General features: G+C 37.7%; 1 protein-coding gene across 12 annotated transcripts in view; it reads right to left on the bottom strand.

The window, feature by feature from the left end:
- Positions 1–22,025, bottom strand: part of LOC107852625 — a 50,030-nt gene that overhangs the window by 18,011 nt on the left and 9,994 nt on the right. For 9 of the 12 annotated variants that reach the window (XR_001669506.2, XM_016697654.2, XM_047406525.1 and 6 more), the window contains 13 exons: positions 17,674–18,014; positions 17,417–17,504; positions 17,253–17,330; positions 17,110–17,169; positions 16,918–17,022; positions 16,257–16,367; positions 15,118–15,159; positions 14,914–15,006; positions 14,641–14,825; positions 9,511–9,800; positions 7,952–8,073; positions 7,737–7,779; positions 7,577–7,668 (listed from right to left, as the gene is read on the bottom strand). Coding sequence is in view for 11 of the 12 variants with exons in the window: in XM_016697654.2 (XP_016553140.2) it covers positions 7,577–7,668; positions 7,737–7,779; positions 7,952–8,073; positions 9,511–9,800; positions 14,641–14,825; positions 14,914–15,006; positions 15,118–15,159; positions 16,257–16,367; positions 16,918–17,022; positions 17,110–17,169; positions 17,253–17,330; positions 17,417–17,504; positions 17,674–18,014 (1,650 nt within the window). In the remaining variant the exon portion in view is untranslated. Of the gene's footprint in view, positions 1–7,576; positions 7,669–7,736; positions 7,780–7,951; positions 8,074–9,510; positions 9,801–14,640; positions 14,826–14,913; positions 15,007–15,117; positions 15,160–16,256; positions 16,368–16,917; positions 17,023–17,109; positions 17,170–17,252; positions 17,331–17,416; positions 17,509–17,673; positions 18,015–22,025 lie in introns of all 12 variants that reach the window. The other 3 variants (XM_047406526.1, XM_047406527.1, XM_047406530.1) reach the window with 2 other exon arrangements.

Here is a 22,025-nt window from a genome sequence, read left to right as displayed (position 1 = left end):
CGCTTTCAAATAATTTCAGGTTGATAGGTTAAAATACATGGCTCTTGAACCAAAATATCTACTGCCACCTTTATTCAACTCACATAAAGATTCAAATAAAGTTTCAGATCTACCACTCTTCGATAACCAGACTACCATTTTAATCTCAAATAAAAAAGCAATTTAGACGTTACAACAACAACAAACCCAGTATATTCCCACATAGTGGGGTCTAGGGAGGGTAGAATGTACGCAGTCCATACCACTACCTCCGAAGAGGTAGAAATTTAGACATTAAAGTTTGGCAATTTAGACTGGTTAGGCAATGGGACTTTAATAGATCAATTCCATGATCTGTTAACTATTTCATCCTCTCCTAATGCTACAGTTGAAGAGCTTTGGACTCCACAAGGGTGGAATATTATATTTAGAAGGCTCCTATATGACTGGGAGATTCCTAGAGTTACTGATCTCTTGGGTAAGCTTGAAGGTTTTTCTAGCCTAAAGGAGGAGGAGGATTTTCTCACTTGGAAAGGCAGCACCAAATCTGCTTTCTCTGTCAAAGAAGCTTACAACTACGAAATTGATCTGGAGCAGATAAGCGAAACATGGCCATGGAAAGAGATATGGAAAGCAAAAGTTCCTTCCAAAGTGGTATGCTTTCCTTGGATATTAGTACGGAAAGTTTGTCTCACTCATGATAAACTTCAAAGAAGGGGTTTTCAGCTTTGTTCTAGGTGCTTTCTATGCAATCAAGCTATGTTGCTCGGACTCTTCAAAAATGTCGACGAGTGTGTGTCGGATTTTCCAAAAATAGTGTTTTTTTTTTTAGAAGGTGACATTTGTGTATATTAACAAAAGACAGTACATAGATTGTACTAAAACCATATTTACAACATATCAGAATAGAGAACTGAATCAAATCCTAACAAGAGCCTAGGATGTCAATGATTGACTCAGTATCCTCTAAGTATATCTGTTTAGACCAAAAACAAAACAGTTTGATACAATTTAGCTTGATTTTCTGTAGATCACAGTTTTTGCCCTCAAAACATCTAGAATTTCTCTTTTTCCATATTGTCCACCAGATACAAGCTGGGACAATCCTCCATCTGTCTCTGTCTACAGCTCTTGCTCCTGCCTCCTCCCAGCTAAATAATAAATGAGTGATTTTGTTCGGCATAACCCAAACCATACCCCTAAAGCTAAGAAAAATCCTCTATAGTTGATAAGTAATCTTGCACTGTAGTAACAGATGACTGTCTCACCCTTTTCACCACAGAGGTAACATTTGGACAAAGGGAAAATTTCCTTTTCTTAAGGTTTTCTTGAGTTAAAACCGCTTCCCTTGCTAATATCCATGTGAAACAGGCAACTCTGAAAGGTATCTTCACCTTTCAAATATGCTTCCAAGGCCACTGATGTGGCTGCTGACTTCCTTGGATCAAAAGTTTGTATGCATAATTAACCTTAAAAATACCTTTACTGTCCAAATTCCATCACAATCTATCAGCTTCTTCATTTGTGCCTTTAAATTCCTCCAACACTCTGAAAAATTCAATCACTGTATCCCATTCCTAGTCATTGAAGTTCCTTCTAAATTGGATGCTCCACCCTTGATGTGTCCGAGAGTCTGCAGCATACAATTATTGTTGAACAGCCACCCCATATATCCGAGGGAACAAACTTTTAAGACTATCTGACCCCAACCATTTGTCATCCCAGAAGGAAGTCTTGAGACCATTTCCTACTTTGACAATAATGTGATTTTTTAAAAAAAGCCAAAGTACTCTGATAGATCTCCAGAGACTAACACCCCATAGGGAATATGAACCTCTTTTGTCATCCACCTATTCTCTTCTTCGTATTTTGCCTTGATGATCTTGCTCCAATATGCTTGAGGTTCTTGGGAGTACCTCCAAAGCCATTTTAATCTAAGAGCTTTTCTTTGTAGCTTTAGGTTCCTTGTACCTAGACCCCCTTGCTTCTTCCCCAAGAGAACTTTGTTCCACTTCACCAAGTGTAGTACTGTAGAAACATTTTCTTTGTTCCGTTTCCAGAGGAAGTCCCTTCTCACCTTGTCCAATCTCTGAATGAATGATTCCAACTGGAATGGGAAAGATGGACATCATGTATGTTGGAAGGGCGTCCATAACCGAGTTTATGAGAGTTACTCTGCCTCCTAGAGAAAGATATTGTGATTTCCATCTAGTTAGCTTCTTTTCACACTTTTCAATCACCGTGCTCGAAATGTTTAAGGATTTTGACTTGGCTCCTAAGGGCATTCCCAAATAGGTAGTAAGCAAGGACCCTACTTCACCTCCCAGAACCATAGACAACTCTACCATGTTAGGAACCTCATTGATTGGAAACAACATGCTCTTCCTCTAGTTGATATGTAACCCGAATACACCTTCAAACAAAACCAAAATTGATCTAAAAATTAACAGTTGACCTTCATTAGCATCACAGAAAATTAATATGTCATCTGCATATTGGAGATGTGTGACTTCCATGTTGACATTTGAATTAGAGTTTGAGTTTGTTGCCACCTCAAAACCTCTAAGGTACTCTTCGCTTCTTGCTACCTTGATCATATTGTTCAAACAATGGATCTCCCTGCCTTAGACCTCTCTGGGCAGGGAAGAATTCTTCGGGTGACCCATTGATCAAAACTGAAAATCTGACAGTGGATAGGCAAAATCTCATCCATTTAATCCATTTCCTCCCAAAACCCATACAAGAAAGCACTTTCAATAAATATTCCCAGTTAACGTGATCGTATGCCTTTTCAATGTCCAACTTACAAAGTATTCCAACCTTTCTTTGACTGATTCTGGAATCCACGACTTCATTAGCTATCAAGATGGCATCCATTATTTGTCTGTTTTTAATAAAAGCCATCTGTTGGATGTCCACCAGCTTATCTACTACTTTTTTCAATCTTTATGTTAGCACCTTAGAAATCAGTTTGTATACGCTGCCAATTAGGCTGATTGATCTGAAATCTCTCAGCTCTTTTGCTCCTTTCTTCTTTGGTATTAGTGCAATGTATGTGGCATTAAAATTTTTCTCAAAGATTCCATGATCATGAAAATTCTTGAAAGTTTCCATAGTGTCCTTTTTCAGAACATCCCAACATTTGATGAAGAACCCCATTGAGAAACAATCTAGACCAGGTGTTTCGTCTGGCACACAACTTCAAACATGAACGGACTTCCTCCTCCATAAATTCCCCTTGAAGAAACTCTTTCTCAACTTCAGTAAGCTGTGGGCAGTCAATCAAATTGCTTACAGGTCTATTGTCCAGGGTCTCTGTGTAAAGTTTTTGATAAAAATTAATGATCTCCACCTTAATTCCCTGTTGCTCTACTATAGTTGTATCCTGAATAACTAGTTGGTCAATATTGTTGCTTCTCTTATGTGCATTGGCTACTTTATGAAAGAAACTGGTATTTCTATTCCCCTATTTAAGCCAAAGTGCCCTAGACCTTTGCCTCGATGCTATTTCTTCATTTTTCAGGTGTTCCTCATAATCCATCAATAGAGTTGACTTCAACACAGACTCTTCTTTGGTCAACAGTCTTATCTCTTGAGCAGCATCTAAGGTAGCATCTAAGGTAGCCAGTTGATTCAAAATTTGAGTCTTTTGCATCCCCAAATTGCCCATTATGTTCTTGCTCCACTCTTTTAGCTTGCCTTTTAGAGCTTTTAGTTTGCATGCTAGGATGTGATCGAGCTTTCCTGCAAAATCAAAAGACTCCCACCATCCTCTAACTCTATCCACAAAACCATCAGTGTTCAGCCACCAATTTGACAACTGGAAGTATGATTTAGTTTGTTCCCATTCGCCACATTGTAATGCCACAGGATTATGATCAGAGACCAATATTGGCAGCAGAACCTGTTTAATATTCCTGAAACTGTCATCCCACTCTTTGGATACTAGTATTCTGTCAATTCTGGAGGCAACATTACTACTATCTCCTTTAAACCAAGTATAATTGCCCCCCTCCAGTTGCAAGCCCAGCAACTCCATGTCTTAAATGAAATCAGCAAAATCCTCCATAGTTGTGGTTCTTCTAATGCAATTTCTTTTTTCTGATGGAAATCTTGTGACATTAAAATCTCCTCAAACAGTCCATGGCCCTTCGAACAAACTCCTGACATCGCCTAATACCTCCCATACATGTTTTCTTTCCAATCTACAATTTGGAGCATATACTCTGTGGCACCTGAAGTCTTGCAGTAATGCCTTAAAACTACAGGTAAGAGTATAAGATCCAACTTCCAGAATCTCCCCCTTCCAAGACATGCTATCCCAAATCATCAGGATTCCCCCTCTAGTACCACTAGCTTGAAGACAAGCGCTTCACCCATCTCCCACCTCATATTTCTTTAATCAACTCTTTGACTTCCCCCTCTAACTTTGATTCCTGAAGGCAAACAATATCTGCATTCTAGTTGCAAATTAAACTCCTCACTCTTCTTTTATCACCACTGTTTAGACCCCTAACATTAGATGTCACCAGTTTTACCTTTATTATAATAGCTTCCCTTCCTTCCCCCTACACCTTTTCCCATCGTCTTTGAACTTAACATCAAAAGTGAGCCTTTTAAGTTCTTAAGTCCCCTTGTATCTTGGCCTTTTGATAATGGAATCACTCTTCATCTTCCTTGCCTGCCTACAACTGTCAATTTGCATCAATGATTCTAATGTTTCTTCCTCGTGTCCCTGGAAATCGACCCCAAAAATTTTCCCCAACTTGATCAAATTTTGTCTCACCCATATTGAGGTCTCCTTCTCCTTTTGTATATTTGAGTCATGATGATGTTGGATTGGTTCTGCATCTTCCACAATCCACTCCTCAATTTCTGTTCCATCTCGCGTAATCGTGACAATTTGTTGTTCTATTGTCTTTTGAATCTCCCATCAAGTTTTTTCATTGCTGACCTCGATTGCCATGTTTTCCCAAGCTATTTTACTCTGCATATCCTTGATACCTGTGTTAGAATCAGATTTTCTTTGGTTCTCATCTTCCCCATGCATAGAAGACTCCATCACCACTACTGTATTGTTTGAGTTGTTTCTAATTGCTTCTTTAGAAAGAGGATCAAAATAATAATCACTCTTTGGGCTTGCCAGATCATTAAAAATGACCTGAGCTGCATCAGGCCCAATCAATTTATTTGATTTGCACCGGTCCACTTGTTGAGTGTAAGACTTAAAAAAACCCAACTCTTTGTCACGTGCTTGTGTTCTCAAATTTAAAAATCCTCCGGCTGTCACTGAACACCCCATGTGTTCTCTCTGTGATCTGTCAAGATCGCACATGCTCCTATGTCCTTTACCAACAGAGATCGGGTCTCTTACCCAGTGGTCCATGAGATCTTTTGGACCAGAGGTTATAGCATTGTAATCCTCCATCTCTGGCAAGATTCTTTGAAAACAAACTCTTTTCTCAACCCAAATTGGGATGATGAATATAATTCCATCTCTTTGTATTGGAATCTCTTTAGGACAATTCTCACCATCCCCTGCAATCTGGATTCTCGCCCATTTTCAACTAAGCACATTCCCCAAGACCACCCTCTCTCCTACTTCCTAAGAGGGAGGATCACCCCCTTTCTCCGATGCTCTTCGGCCGGAAACACCATCTTTTCACCTGAGCCACCATATTCTGTGGTAGTTCTAAACCCTTTTTTTCTCGTTTCCTTTTTATTTTTTCGCAACCTGAGATCTTAATTGCTATGGAGGAAAACAGAATCAATTTCAACACTGGATTCAAATCCTTTGACATTACCAGATGGACAGTAGGTAGGGACAGTCGGTATGAATCGGTAGAGAGAAGCCGAAATATGATGAGAAGATCAACCATGAGCATGAAGGTCTTGAAATGGATCTACAGCATACTCAAAGAAGCTTCCAAAAGTGAGAAAATGGCAATAAGGAGATGGAAGAACAAGGAGAAACTCTCAGAACTTCTCTGTACAAAGAAAGCTAATGAACATGGAAATACATGAGTATTATATCTCTCCATGGGCTGGAAAGATCAGTGATCATTATTCCAGAGATGGCCATAAATGCAGGGTGGAATGAGATAGCATTTAAGATAGAAAGGTTCATTCAATACGTCAATCATAGTTTGCTGACAGAACAACTCAGACCTATTAAGAAAGATCTTTCTTATGCGCATGTCGCAGGGCTTGAGTGATTTGACAGTTACATCCAGCAAAGCAGACTTTAATTTCACAGTGTCTCCCGGAACTAAAGACACTGGTTTATTCAAGAGATGTATTGTGGCATCCTTTCTTGAGTGAGATACAAATATTCTGACACTATCAGATATCAGAAAGTGGTCTGCAATCTCATGGAATGCGGTTTTTGGGATCAACATCTATGAGATGGCTAACAGTAGGTTCCTCTTCGAATTTCCAAATAGGAATATGGCGGAGCAGATTATTCAGAGGGAGTGGAGTTGGAAGAAGACCAAAATCAGACTTCATTGGTGGAACCCAGTTATCGGATGCTCACATTTTAATCAAAAATCCAGTAATACCTGGATTCGAGCCTTGGGAGTGCCGCTGCATCTATGGTCTCAAGGAACCTTCAAAGAAATTGGAAATCTTTGCGGAGGCTGGGTAGCAACTGAAGAAGAAATAGTGTATTTTTGAAGGATCCGACACGAGTGCGGCAACATTTTTGGAGAGTCCAAGCAACTTAGCAATCAAGAAGCTGAAACTAATGGGCATCTTTTCTTGCATTATTCAATTACCTGACAACTACGGCAACTTTTTGAAGCTCTAGCTCAAATTGTTTGGGTGATGCCCCAGAGTACTTTTGACCTAATATGCAGTTGGAACAATATACAAGGAGAAACTTGTCCTAAAGAGTGGAGGAAGAATGTTCCAGCTTGCATATGGTGGACAATTTGGAAAGAGAGGAATGCAAGATGTTTTGAAGGCAAAACCAGTCCAATGATCAAGAGCTCCTGCATTTCTCTTCTTTATTTTTGGTGTAAGGAACAGTTAGTTGATGATGTTGAATCATTACTAAACTTTTCGGCCTCTTTGTAAGTTTTGTTCGAGGCTGTATCTATAGGTATGACATACCAGGCCTGTTTAGTGTTTAGGGTGCTGATGAATATAACTCGTTACCAATTTCAAAAGTTTGGCAAAAAAAAACTAAATCTTTTTAACCTCAAATTAAAATGAAATTTAGACATTTAAGTTTGGCAAACAGGAACCAACTCTTTCTCATTGAACCATCTTCAAGATCTGGTTGTTGGTAAATTATACTTTCCACTTCAATGGACTTTAAAATGGACTGCTAAGATCATTATTATTTAGAAAAAAAAAAAAAATCAGGAAGGAGGGAGATCAGAAAAAATAAAAAAAAGAAGGGAGTTGGGTGGTTAAGTGGGTGCTATTCCTCCGACGGTGATGAAGTGAGTGGTAATGGAGGACCAAGAAAGAAGAACTCAGGGGAAGCATTACCGTTTTCTCTCGTCTGATTAGAGGATGGAGTGGAGAGCTTTTATTTTCCGGGGGAGGCATGAGGCTGATATAAAGAGAGCGTAAAGGAAAGAAGCACTACCTTCCGTTTTCGGTTGTCCAATGGTTGCACTTCAATAGCAAGATACGTATCAACATCGTCAGCAGTGACAAGGTAAGTTGGTTGCTTCGCCCCTGTCACAACAGCGTCATGTTACCTCAAAGGAAAGCAAAAAAGAGATGTGACTTGTTTAGCAGGATACCCTCTATATAGTTAAAAGATCCATCTTCCAAATGGCGAACCCACTGCAAGTTCAAGAATAACCAAAAAGAAAAAAAATGTAAGTTCCAACCGAATACTGACAACACACAGAATGAAAGATCTAGTTATCATGATACAAGTGGTACCAGAGAATCAAAAGCAGCAGTAAAGGAAATAATTAAGGAAGAAAGCAAGAAAGGTCGAACCAAGGAACACCTCAAAATTGCAACTGGTTGTTCCATTAATAGAGTAGCCACAAGCTTGGAGTTCCTGTCCAGGATAAGCTTCACCAGAAATTTGGAGACCCTCTATTGCAGGTAGTGCCTCTTCATCTGCGGCTGAACAATGCTAAGTTTAAGGCACAATAACCACTAACCAGCATAAGGTCTGACTGATTTAAACAAAAAACCCTATCGGGGAACAACACAATTCTCCAACTGTTTGCCTATCCATGATAAGATGTGGACACTACCTCACAGTGGAACTTTTGGAACATTTTCAATTTTCACATTTCACTTAGGGTCTTTTTGGAAAGCCACCTGATAATTGGAATTGGTGTAATTACTAGGGTAGTAATTACCAGCCTAGTAATTACACCGACCTATTTGTTTGCCACAGTGTAATTGCAGTATAATTACAAGTGTACTGTTTGGTTGCACATGTGTAATCATGGTTATATTAAAGTTTTAAAATAAAACTTAATTATCAAAAATTAAAATTACTAATATTTGAAAAATAAGGGCTCTATAAAGAATATTAAATTAGGTATTTATGATATACATTGTCTTTTAGAAATGTCTAAATTAACAAACATATGTTCTTAACTAATATTATAAAAAAAAAAAATGAATATATTTTTTTTTTAAATTACTATATTTTAATTATATTAATCATAAAACTAAAAGTACATGATTTTTAAGAACATCATGAAATGCATATTTAACAAAAAGATTAATATTATAGGTATAATGTCATAGAATTATTAAAACATTTAACAAAAAGATAATCTATCAATTCTAACTACTAAAACAATGTGAAATATTAAATTAATACTACTAAACAGATAAATTGGCACCAAAAATATAACAAGTTCAAAATTCAACCCAAAAAAGTTAAACATAATACTCTTATGTCAAATTTCAACATAACATATATAAATATAATTCAAAAGAAAATAAAAATGTAAGTCTATAACCTTATTCAACTATGAGTTGTACTTTAATGTAAAGCTTATAGTACTAACACGAATATGCTAAATGAAAAAAAATAACTAATAAATAATACAAATAATTTCATGGAATCACAAGAAGTAAAAGTTGGGAAATGAGAAGTAAGAAATAAAATATAGATAATGTAAAATAAAAAATATAGTTTTTGAAAATATTAGAAAATTAAAAAGAATTTAAAATAATAGAAATAATAAATAAATTAAAACAAAAATAAAATTAAAATTAAAAAAATATGAAGAAATTAAAAAGCAATCCGCTTGTAATTACACCATGTAATTACCAACAATTCACAGCACCACTGAGAATTGGAGAGTGTAGTTCCCCCTGCCAATTACACCCAATTACCTGCTAACCAAATAATTACAAGGCCAACCAAAAAGGCCAAACAATGTAATTACACCCAATTACACCAAATTCAATTCCTAGGGTGGTTTTCCAAACGGTCCTTTAATCATCTTAATCGAGAACTTACCATTTTGGTTGAGTTCAAGGGACTTCAGTTTAAATTACACCACAACAGAAATCAAGCAAAGACACTAAATTCACCTTCTGAATAGGACGATGAAGGTTCCTCGAGAACTGGTGGCAGGTATGGAGAGTACGATGAGCTTGGATCGTCTAGCTGTGATGTGTATGGTGAGCTTTTACTAGCCCAATTGACTGAAGGCTCTCTATCATTTTGATGTCTCTCCATGTCAGAATCATCCATCTCATTGTTGCCGATGAGATCACTAAAAGTAACCTGCTTACTGGATGTTTCTTCGCTTTTAGGTTTGGAATGCGTAGAACCCTGGCCTACTGCAAGTTGTGCTGGTATGACTTGCGCTGTAGTGTTCCTGTAGAATCGCGTGATGTAAAAACCCAAAGAACAAAGTTACCAAAAATTGGTATTTAATCAATCAATAAACGGAGTGAAAACAAGCAAAACTTACAAACCATGAAAATACGCAGTAGTCAGAAAAGCAACCAAAAGGTGAACCATAAGATAAATGCACAAACAATAGAAGGTGTTTCATAAATCCTCTTGCAAGACGAACCAAATTTGTACTCATCAAAACAAATGTTTAACCAGAGAGATCAGCAGATTAACACAAACCAGATTACCATGCATGAGGGAGAAATAAGCAAGATGAGGTCCTAATCTAGCCTATGAATTTATGACTACAACTGCTCCTGCCCAAAATTAGTCTATGCATAGGTGATCAAGTGTAGTATGATGCTCTTAACAATTCTTATTTGATTGCAAATTTCTAGTTCACAACAATGTTGACAATCTTTATAGTGGTATTGCAACAGCAATAAAAGGGCTGAGGACTATCCCATATAACTTGACTGGCAAAAGACCGCCCTGCAGTCAATGATGTCAGCAAATTATTCCAGACACACACACACATTGTAGCAAATGAAAAGAGTTAAAACAGAAAAAGTTAACGTCATACCCCAGGGGAGAAGAGAAAACATGGATACTTAAATATTTTACAAGGAAATGCCTTGAAAATCAAGAGCTAAATCAAATATCCATATTGACATTCAACGACTCGACCATAAAACTATAAGATATAACTGATAGTCCAATTGCTTGCGAGAGTATAATCAAAAAATAATGCACGTTCACACCTCATAATTCCATAAGCTCAAATGGGCAACTTTGATTAAATCTACAAATAAGAATAAAAAGTATATATTTAAAAATAATGCACAAAGAGATCGCAGACACAATGAGGACAGCAGACGAAGACAATTTAACAAGTCATCGCAAAAAACCTTGAAAGTCTGATGGGTTAAAAATGCAAGTTATCAAACCAACTATTCACAAGTACGACACACCAGGACCTACTTTATCATTGTCAAGCATCAATTGTTTAAAATTAAAAGCAAAGTAGAAGTCTTCAAACTTAACTTATAAGGAAATAATCTACAAGAAGTTGAATGGTAAACTAGCTGTTGAGATGACAACCTATTTAATGATGAAAGTCGAGTGGCATTTGCTAAACAACAACAATAACAAACCCAGTATATTCCCACATCGTGAGGTCTGGGGAGAGTAGAATGTACGCAGTCCATACCACTACCTCCAAAGAAGTAGAGAGGTTGTTTCCGATAGACCCCCGGCACAGGAAAAGGACAATATACTAAAAAAAAAAATAAAAAAAAAAGCATCCAAGACAAGGGACATAATAAAATAACATATGCACGACATCCCCAAAAATATTGAACATTACCAAAACCAAAGCCCTCCTAACTACTGCCTACTCGCCCACACGGCTTAACCCTCTATCCTAATGTATTTCCTCCATATCTTCCTATCTAGGATCATGTCCACAGTCAGCTATAACTGCTCCATGCCACATTTAATCATTTCCCTCCAGTATTTCTTCGGTCTACCTCTACCCCGCTTGAAGCCATCCAAGGCCAACCTCTTACACCTACGAACCGGGGCATCCATGCCCCTCCTCATCACATAACCAAACTATCTCAACCTCACTTTCCGCATTTTATCCTCCACCAACACCACACCCGCCTTCTCCCGAATAATCTCATTCCTAACCCTATCAGCCCTTGAAAATCCACACATCTAACGCAACATTCTCATTTCCGCCACCTTCAACTTTTGAATATGAGAGTTCTTAACCGGCCAACACTCCGCTCCATATAACATGGCCGGCCAGACTGCGACTCTATAGAATTTGCCTTTCAGCTTAGGGGGCACCTTCTTATCACATAGAATTCCCGAAGCGAGCCTTCATTTTATCCAACCTGCCCCAATACGATGAGAGACATCCTCATCTATCTCTCCATTCCCCTGAATCATGGACCCAAGATACTTAAAACTATCCCTCTTACAAACTGCCACTACCTGGGACTCCAACTTCACTACCACCTCCTCATCTTGCCTCGAGTCACTAAACTTGCACTCCAAGTACTCCGTCTTGGTCCTACTCAACCAAAAACCTTTAGACTTCAGGGTTTGTCTCCAAACCTCCAGCTTATCATTAACACCTTGTCGCGACTCCTCAATCAAAACTACATCATCCGCAAAAAGCATACACCAAGGCACCTCGCCTTGTATACTCCGCGTCAACACATCCATCACCAAGGCGAATAAAGACGGACTAAGATTTGATCCCTGGTGCAATCCTATCAACACCGAAAAATGCTTGGAATCCCCTCCCGCTGTCCTTACCCGAGTCTTTCCCCTCATATATGTCCTTAATCACTCTGTTGTACACCACAGGACCCCCTCGCCTCCAGGCATCTCCACAGAACCTCCCTAGGGACCTTGTCATACGTCTTTTCCAAGTCAATAAACACCATGTGCAGATCCCTCTTCCTCTCTCTATACTGCTCTATCAGTCTCCGCACTAGGTGAATTGCCTCAGTCGTGGAGCAACCAGGCATAAATCCAAATTGATTCTCCGAAATAGACACAATCTTCCTCAACCTCCATTTCACCACCCTCTCCCAAATCTTCATCGTGTGACTCAACAACTTAATACCCCGGTAGTTATTGCAGCTCTAAATGTCCCCCTTGTTCTTATACAGAAGAATCATCGTGTTCCATCTCCACTCCTCGGGCATCCTAGCAGACTTAAAAATGTTGTTAAACAAGTTGGTCAGCCACCTCAACCCTACCCCACTAGAAAACTTTCAAAAATCCACCGAGATCTCATCGGGCCCCGTCGTCGTGCCTCTTCGCATCTTGCGAATGGCTTCACTGACCTCTTCTACCTTAAAATGCCGATAATAGCCAAAATCGTGACACTCTCTGGAGTGCTCCAACTCCCCTAACACAACTCCTCTGTCCCCCTCCTCATTCAAGAGCCTATGAAAATACGACTGTCATCTTTCCTTAATGTGTGCGTCGGCAACCAATACTCTGCCATACTCCCCCTTAATACACTTCAACTGATCCAGATCCCGACCCTTCCGCTCCCTAACTTTCGCAAGCCTAAACAACTTATTTTCCCGCCTTTCTCCTCTAACCCCTTATACAAACTCTCAAAAACTGCTAACTTAGCAGCCGTAACTGCTAACTTAGCCTCCTTCTTTGCTAACTTGTACTCTTCCCTGCTCACCCGCTTCTCCTCTTCATCCTTGCTCTCCATCAAGTTAGCATAAGCCACCTTCTTCTTGACATCTTCATTCCACCACCAATCCCCTCGATACCGGCCAGACAAGCCCCTTGAAGCGCCAAACACCTCTCTAGCAGACTCCAAAAGGCACTTTCCTAAATGTTTTTATTACCACTGATGTAACTTAAGATAATCATTTCCATCACTTGACATAGCAGAAAATGGTTAGATATGGACCTTTGTTATATATATATATAAATATATATATATATATTTATATATATATATATATATATAAAAATCATTTCCATCACTTGACATAGCAGAAAATGGTTAGATATGGACCTTTGTTGGAGGGATCAATGCCCGTGGGAGATATGAAAGTAAGGTTTTCCGGGTTACTCTAAACAGAACATTATATGGTGTGATAAAACTACTCCCTCCATTTCAAAAAGAATGACCTCTTTTGATTTGGCACGGAGCTTAAGAAAATACAACAACAACAAACCCAGTATATTCCCACATAGTGGGGTCTGGGGAGGATAAAATGTACGCAGTCCATACCACTACCCCCGAAGGAGTAGAGAAGTTGTTTCCGATAGACCCCCTGCTCAAGACAAAAGACCGTAGACCAACAGTCGTGCAACATGATAAAGAACAAAGAACCAACATCCACAAAAATAAAGTATAATTAACCAAAAGGCAAGCAATATGCTAAAGTAACAAAAGAACCAACATTCACAAAAAAACAGTATAATTAACAACCCAAGGACCCCCTCCCCCATAACTGGAACTCCCAACCAAGCTATCCTTAAACCTTCTTAATAAAATAAAGAAGATGAAATTTGTGGTCTTAAATTAAAGTTATGTTACATGTACCAAAATGCCCTTTAATCTTAAGGTCTTAAACATGCCGGATGGAAAGTTGGAAATAAAACATTACCCAAAAAAAGGAAAGGGTCATTCTTTTTTAAACAGACTAAAAAGGAAAGTAGGTCATTCTTTTTGAAACGGAGTGAGTGTATACTTTTCAAAATCTATATCTTCAGACCAACTCCACTACAACAACGCAGCCAAAACATTCTCTATTTTAATGTTCAAGAAGGTCACATTTACGTCTAAATTGGGATAAAGGGAATCAACTACAACCCATAAACACAACTCACCACCAAAAACAAACACAGACAGAATCAACCTCTACTATCATCAGGACTTCACAAAAATAATTATTATTTTCCTTGATAAGGAAATTTCAACGGCTGTTCATTCTTAACAAAATTCTGAGCATTTGAGCTTCTTAATCTTTTCTCGAAGATTAAAATTTATTTTCACATATTCTATTTTTGCTTGAATTTGAAAGAAGGAAAGATGAATTTTCACGTAATCTATGAATCATTATTTTTCAGCATTTTCTGAAGAGCCAGAAACGGTAGTTGGAAAATACAATTTTGTGGAAAGATGGAAACATGATTTGGTCATCAATTTCATCCAAAAATGACCAAGCATTTGGAAAAGTCAATGATAACAGAACCCACCACCAAAAGCAGATAGTTGGAATTGTACATTCAGTTCACAGTAGCAGTCTCCATTTGATCAGGCTCACCTGCTTGTAAGAGGTGAATACCTCCCCAAGTCATCAGTCTCCAGATTTCTTTCTGCATCACGGTTTAGACCACTCTGAGGATTCCTCACGGGATCCCAATCTGTTGTAGTCCGAGTATCTGATGAAAGAGGAGCCTTTTCGCTAGAATAGGCTTGTTGTGGTACTAGTTCAAGACCTTCTTTTATCTGTAAGAGAACACGAGAAATAAGAAATCCATTGTGAATTTGAAAAGAAATTTCTTCAGCATATCGTGTCACTAAACATTAGACTTGCCCCAGCAGACTGAGGAGGTGAATGAGCAAAATTTGACAGGTTCATATCTGAGCGCCAAGGTGTCATTTGGTACTGAGACTCCTTCAACTTTGCCTACAAAAAGAGTACCTTTTTATCTTTAAGAGGTTCAGTTAAGGAAGGGAAGTTTATCTCCCTGTGACTAGTGGACAGAGTTAATAGAATTGGTAATTCAAGCAAACATACCTCAGTAACAAAAAGCTTCTCTTGTAAATGTCTAAACAAAACCTGCAATACATTGCTTATTGAGCTATTAAAATTATATTGGCATTTCAGAATGTTTCGAGTTAAAATGAACTCTGGTTACATTCCATCAACACTTAACAAGTTTGGGAATCAAGTTTTTGTTTATTTACGATTTAAACAATCCTCAATATCAATTTCGAACATTATACTCCACTTTTTTTTTTTTTTTGATAACCGTGGGGTATAGACCAGTTTTCGCGCACCTCGACTAAATCCACGCGATATCTGCCACCTTCCACCAGCAACAAATACCAGGTAACTCTGTCCACCAGGGTTAGGACAGAGTTATTTGCCACCTAGTGTTTTATGTCCCCGCGGAGGTTTGAACCTAAGACCTCAGGTTTTCAACACACTTCATTGACCACTAGGCCACACCCTTGGGTGTCATTATCCCCCACTTATTTCCCCTTACATTGTTCATATGATACATCTTGAGCTTCTTTTGCTTTTCTTCACTTCAGCCAGTTTATGGAATAATATGATGACAAAATAATATGGAAGACTTAATGAAAAAGTAGACAAACAAATACAGAATTCGATAAAGCAGAAATAATGATATGTTTGACCCATCAAATGAGACTATTTAGTGGTTCCCTATCTTATATAAGAAGTAAGACAGCTAACAGCTTGTACTGGGTATGCTGCACTAGAGGGATGAGTTCTAGAGGATTAAAACTATAGAATGCGCCACTATCTCTAGTTTTCGAGAACCCTTAATTTGTCCAAAAAGACAAATCATTGTGTATTACAATGAACAGACCCAACAACAGCTGAATGAATATAGAAAATTCATATAGCTGATTCCAACTAACTTGATATTGAAGCATATTTGTTGTTGTAACGCAGCACAACAGTAATTCCAGCTAATCATATAACTTCTACTGATCTCTGGAAGAATTAATCAGTTTGAAGTGGTAAGGTAGAATTTGCCTTTACATATAGCATCAGTAGGATGCAACCCTTGGCGCCTTGAATAAATTATTTTTCCTATTTTTTTTGTTACATCTGTACAGGAAGTGGCATAGCAGTTGTGCCTTTAGTAAGTAGGTAGGCAGGTAGGTAGATAGAACCACGCTAACCTTGACATTGCTGACAATTGATTGTGCATCAGATACAGGTGGCTGAAGTGAGTACTCTGCAAGAAGTGGCAGCAAAGATGATACAAATGTTGATCTTTCTTGCTGTGCAGCCTGAAAGAATACATTGACCTCAAAATACTATCATAGAAGGGGGGATATTTTGCAATTAAAGAAAATCAGATTGCAGCTCAACATCTTTTGTGGTAACTATCCCGTGACAAGTAACTCGGTAGAGCAGGCTAACTCTAATTACCAAAGACCAAGTTAAAAAACTACTCATCATGATTCAACAAAGCTGCTGAATACTTTAAAAAAACTGTGCATGCACCATCCCAAGAAAACATCAGTTTAAAATCCTTAAAAATTAAATCTTTTCATTATGAAGAATCAAAGCCACACAACACAAGTTGATTGCAAATAAACACATCGTATAACTAAAACAGAAAACCAGATGGAGAGCAATAAATAGCCGCATGGGTGGGGATCTGGGAGATCCAAACATAATGAACAAGGAAGGTATATTCAGCAAAACACAATAATCCAAAAATTGGAATACACGGCGTGTTCTTCCCCATATGGATCTAATCATTAACACACTAATAGATGAAGGAGGGAAGCATAACAAAGCAAAATATCAGTCCACACGAAGGTGCAGGCATACCTGCAGTGCATATGTAAGGCGTATATTTTCCTCAATTATGTCTTGTCTGTACGATATCGCTTTAGAAGCAGCATCAACAAGATCTTGTTGCTGCTGATCAAATGCCTACGCAGAGATTAAGAGCAAAGACATCAATAAGTTCAAGGCCAATTTGGGATGAGTGAAATTGACATGACAGCCACTCTGGCCTACCATGCGCATATAAGCAATTCGCTTTTCCAGAACATATTTCTCGTTGCGAATTTGTGCTTCCTACCAAAAACAGAAACCATTCACTTCAAAAATAAAATAATAAAACAAAACTGAAGTATTAAAAACAGAGGCTCTTTCAGTACCTTGACAGAATATTCAGAAAGATATTTCCTCATTTGTGCAATCTCCTGTTCATGCCCCTGGATCTTTAATACAAGATCCTAAAATGATACATTACTAAAATTAGGGGAAAAGATCAGTATGATGTGCTAGAACATGACATTTCCTAATAGAAACAGAGAGAGACCTTCATACTGCTATTAACATCGGCCACTGGCATCAAACTTTGTCCAGATAAATTGAGCTGTCTGTCATATTCTCCTTCTATTTGATACCTACCTAAGCCAATCTAATGTCAGTGTTTCTGTTTGTATCTATGATGAGAACTGCTGGCTTAAAACCCTTTTCACAAACATTATTAATACTGCATTGGTAACATCTAAGTTCTAATGTTTCCACCTGGTAAACTGATGCTTAGATGATGAATTGTATTTATGTGAATACCTGTTGGGTGAAAATGATGCCGAAGGTGATGAGAAATGAGAAACACCAGAGTTATCAGTTGTTGTCAGACCACCAGGAAGTGCTCTCAATGTACCATTCACCTTGCTATAGCCGGTTTGGCTCTCTCCCTGATTTTGCAGGGTCAAGTCTAAATCATTTTGCCTGGGATCTTTTGCAAGAACCATATTACTAGACAAATTATGTTCTATACTATCCATGTTTCTAAGTTCAGGAAGTTGACTTCCAAAACTCAAAGTTGACGGATGTGCTCCATCAGCCTCATTTAGATGATCCAATTGACCAACTGAATGAGGAGTTTGACCTTTCAGCTCTCCTGATCTCTGCAAAAAGTTGAGATCCGAAATATTGTAAGAACCTCGGATATGTGAGGGGAATTGAATTTCTTATCACAAATTCACATTACACTATTTCAAAGAGGTACGGGCTTCACAAATGGTATAATTCTGTTAGAAAGGCTGAGGAATCTTCGAAGCGAAGTCTTTGTTGAATTGTGTGACCATCTCCGCAAAAAGAATCAAAAAGTAAAGCTTTTAGACAGAGCACACTTCTATTTATTTAATAATGTCTTCAACAAGCCTCTCACGTGCAAGGCTTGATTCTTTATGATAAGTCAAACGCGTGGAAATTCTTATAGATAATGGGTGGTGGTGAAACTCAAACTCAAAACCATAGCCTACATGCGGCTCTCTCATTTAGAAGCTTAAGTTGTTAGTAAGAGTAGACTTTTATTTAATTAATTAACAATAATGTCTTCAACATGCAGAGAAATAGAAAATCAGTATGACAATGGCTTTGTTAAATATCTATCAAACAGAACCACGTCAGCCAGTAAAAAACTTCAATGACAAACTAGAACTGGCACATAAAACTAATTCATTGAACTTTTTGATGATCATGTCAATCCAAGGGATAATAATTGTACACATAATTACCAAATTGTTGGGCAGTACACAGAATGCAGAGTTGAAACAGTGCGATAAATAGTAATCACAGAGGGTGTCATTGCTGTATTTTACTGCAGTCATTTTCTTCTAGGATTAGTATACACCTAAGCATACGTAGTTCATGGGAAGTGCAAAAATATCAACTTAAGTACTGTTGCAAATGCATCAAACAGTGATTACTATATTTTATTCGTCCTAAATGAAGCTAAAAGCTATTCTGCCATCCTCCTTTTCCTTTACAGTTAAATTTCCTGTTCGATAAATATCTAGAATCTTGGTTACTAGTTGGATGAACAGTGGTAATGACAACTTATTCAGAGAGAATGAGATGGAAATTTATTACCAGTAATGTCCGCAATAGAAAATGACTTTTGTGCTCATCATTTTAAAAAGATTATGGTGATTGTCCAAAAGAATCAATACTTACTCCCTTACTAAAAAGAAAAATAGATAGTGGTGCTTGTACTACTTGTAGTTAGTTCACTGAAAATTAACGGTGCACTTCTCAAAGAACATCAACTGCATATTTGTTCATGATAACAGCACAGCAAGTTGGGACATTATTTTTCTCCATCCTTTTCAAAATGGAAGCTTGAGACTGCAATCGAATTCCTTCATCTCCTGTATAGATGTAATCTTCACAAGACGCAGCAGATAGGGTTCCCTTCGCAAGTAAACTTTAAAGCTCTTTTGGATGAGCTTATTTCTTTTTGGGCTTATAAGCCAAAAAACAAAAGTTAGAAATTCTAACTTTTGGCTTTTGACTTTTTTTAGCTTAAAATAAAGTGCTTTTAAGCACTTTATAATTTTACCCAAACACTATCAAAAGGACTTAAAAGCTATTTTTGGCTTAAAAGCACTTAAAATAAGCCCATCCAAGCGGGCACTTAGTCTGGTCACCTAATTATAAGTCTGTTATCACATGAGATAATCATCATCGTGTCTGCAGAAGCAATCTGCAGCAAACACTTGTCAAGAGCTGTAACTGATCTCTCTCTGTTCATACTTACCCTTTCTAACTTGATCCAGGCGATGTATTGTATTTTTCGATCCGCATACTTTTTCTAAGAATAGTAAATTTGCAACTATATCTGCATTCTGTTTAGCCTTCCTCCCCCAATCTCCTCATTTTTGAATCGAAGAACTTAGATGATCCATCCACCAAAAAACTGAAAACTTGCGGTCCCGTAAAGAGCAAATTGAGGATAACAGCCATCTCTTCCTATATTGTAAATTTACAGCAAAGATTTGGGGATTTAATTTCTAACCTTTTGTGCATTTATTGTTGTACGCCAAGAATAACCCTACAGGCTATGCAAGGATGGCGAAGGAAATGTATACATAAGTCATCGAACAACATATGGAAGAATATTCCAGCCACAGTGTGGTGGTGCTGGTGCATCTGGAAAGAAAGAAATGGAAGGCTGTTCAAGGACAAGAAGAACTCTGTTATGCTGCATTTTTTTGCTTAATTGTTGGTGTAACATTGCTGTTGTAATAGTGTCATGATTCACTTCATTTATTCATCGCATAGCTTGTAATGTGCTCTTTTGGTTTTTGTAGTTTCTCCAGCGTTGTAAAGGCATCTTTTACCAACCAAAAAAGCTACTGAAACACTAAATCCATTTAGTCTAAATCATTATCTGCTTCAGCTCTGAGGAAATATAGGATAGTTCTTTTTTTCACTTCATTGGATCCTTCCTGTTACCAGACTTTTTATGTGGTATTATCCAATTCAACAAAATTATTCTAATGAATGCTACTTGCAACCTTAAACAAATTAATAATGTACTTCAATGCATGGTAGTTACATTTTAACAAGTGGAAAGGGTCAAATTACCCTCAACTATTGAAAATAGAACTACTATACCCTCTGTTTGGTTTTGGTAACAAAAATAACCTCGCAGTTAATTTATTGGCTCAGTAATGTCCCTAAAAACCAACAAACTTCCATGTTTGATTTTAATCCAATGAAAAAAGTCTCCATGCTGATGTGGACACCCAAAATTAATGGGGAGGAATATTTTTATATTAGCAAATGCCACATGGAACCAAATAAGAAGATTTCAGAATGGTTGGTTCAAGTTATGGCGGGAACTTGGTTTGAGACAGGAGTAAGGCTTGTCGGAACTGCGTTAGGTGCAGATATAGGGATAATTGGAACTGGCCTTGGAGCTATTGGCAGTGGCCCAATTATATTGCTGGAAAATTTATGAGATAAAATTGACATGACATTCCAGTAGTTCAAAGAAGAGTAGTTCCTCAAGATGTACTTGCAAGTACTGATTAGCTATGTGAACTAAAGCTCAAATCTTTTTTTAAGAATACAAATTTTAAATTGACAATGTATTATTTGAAGAATGGAGATTAAGTTGTTGATAAAATGGTGAAAGTTATGCCAATGAGAAATTGTTTATTGTTCTGGGTTTCCAGTACCATCTTAAGTTAATTAATATTATATTTACAAAATTCTCTCAAGCATTGTATATTAATTTGTTTTCTTAGTTGGCATAGATCTAGGAAACAGTGTGGTTTTTATGCTCAACGTACGTTAAAAAATTGTCAGCAAAGTTTCAGCTGCACTGGCTGAGACACCAGCTACGATGGAACTGGTGAAGGAAGAACCAGCTTCAACAACGATCTATTATTTGGGTTCCATGTGGCACTTTGCTAAAATAAAAATATTCCTCCCCATTCATTTTGGACGTCCGGTAAGCATGGAAATATTTTTTACTGGATTAAAATCACATATGGAATTTTGTTCGTTTTTAGGGGCATGACTGAGTCAATCAACTAACAGTGAGGGATTTTTTAGACCAAAACAAAACGGAGGGTATAGTTGTTCTATTTCAATAATTGACGGGTAATTTTGACCCTTTTCCCCTTCAACAATTCCGTAAGGGTAAAATGAGCATATTTAAGCGGCGGCAGAAACCTAATCGGCACACACGATGTGTCAATTTTTACAACATCAACAACTACTACGCCTCAATCTCAAGAAAGTTGAGGTCACAAGCTTAACTTTATAGTCTCCAGATTGTTAGTACAACCATGTATGCCTGACTGTATAATCATACTGCCTTCTTCATTTTCACAGTTGAAGAAATATTCAACTTAAAGTGAAGCTAGATGGTCCATTTATGCACTGCTACCTTAAGTAAAAGTGCGGAGAAGCTAGCAATAGATGGCAACTTTACATCAACTGCTATCCCCATATGATCAAATATGAGTGTGGAACATAAATAATGTCATTAAACATGTGCAAGTTTAGAAAGGGCATGTATTTGCCAACCATCAGACCTACATATATAACAATGTAGAAGTGATGCAAAAGAAATGAATTGCATCAGCAAGTAACAAACAAAAAAACGGTTCTGGTGAAGGCTA

The sequence above is a fragment of the Capsicum annuum genome, chromosome 2 (assembly GCF_002878395.1).
Source record: "Capsicum annuum cultivar UCD-10X-F1 chromosome 2, UCD10Xv1.1, whole genome shotgun sequence".
NCBI lineage: Eukaryota > Viridiplantae > Streptophyta > Magnoliopsida > Solanales > Solanaceae > Capsicum > Capsicum annuum.
Note: the sequence above shows the minus strand (reverse complement) of the source record. Positions and strands in the feature narration are given on the sequence as shown.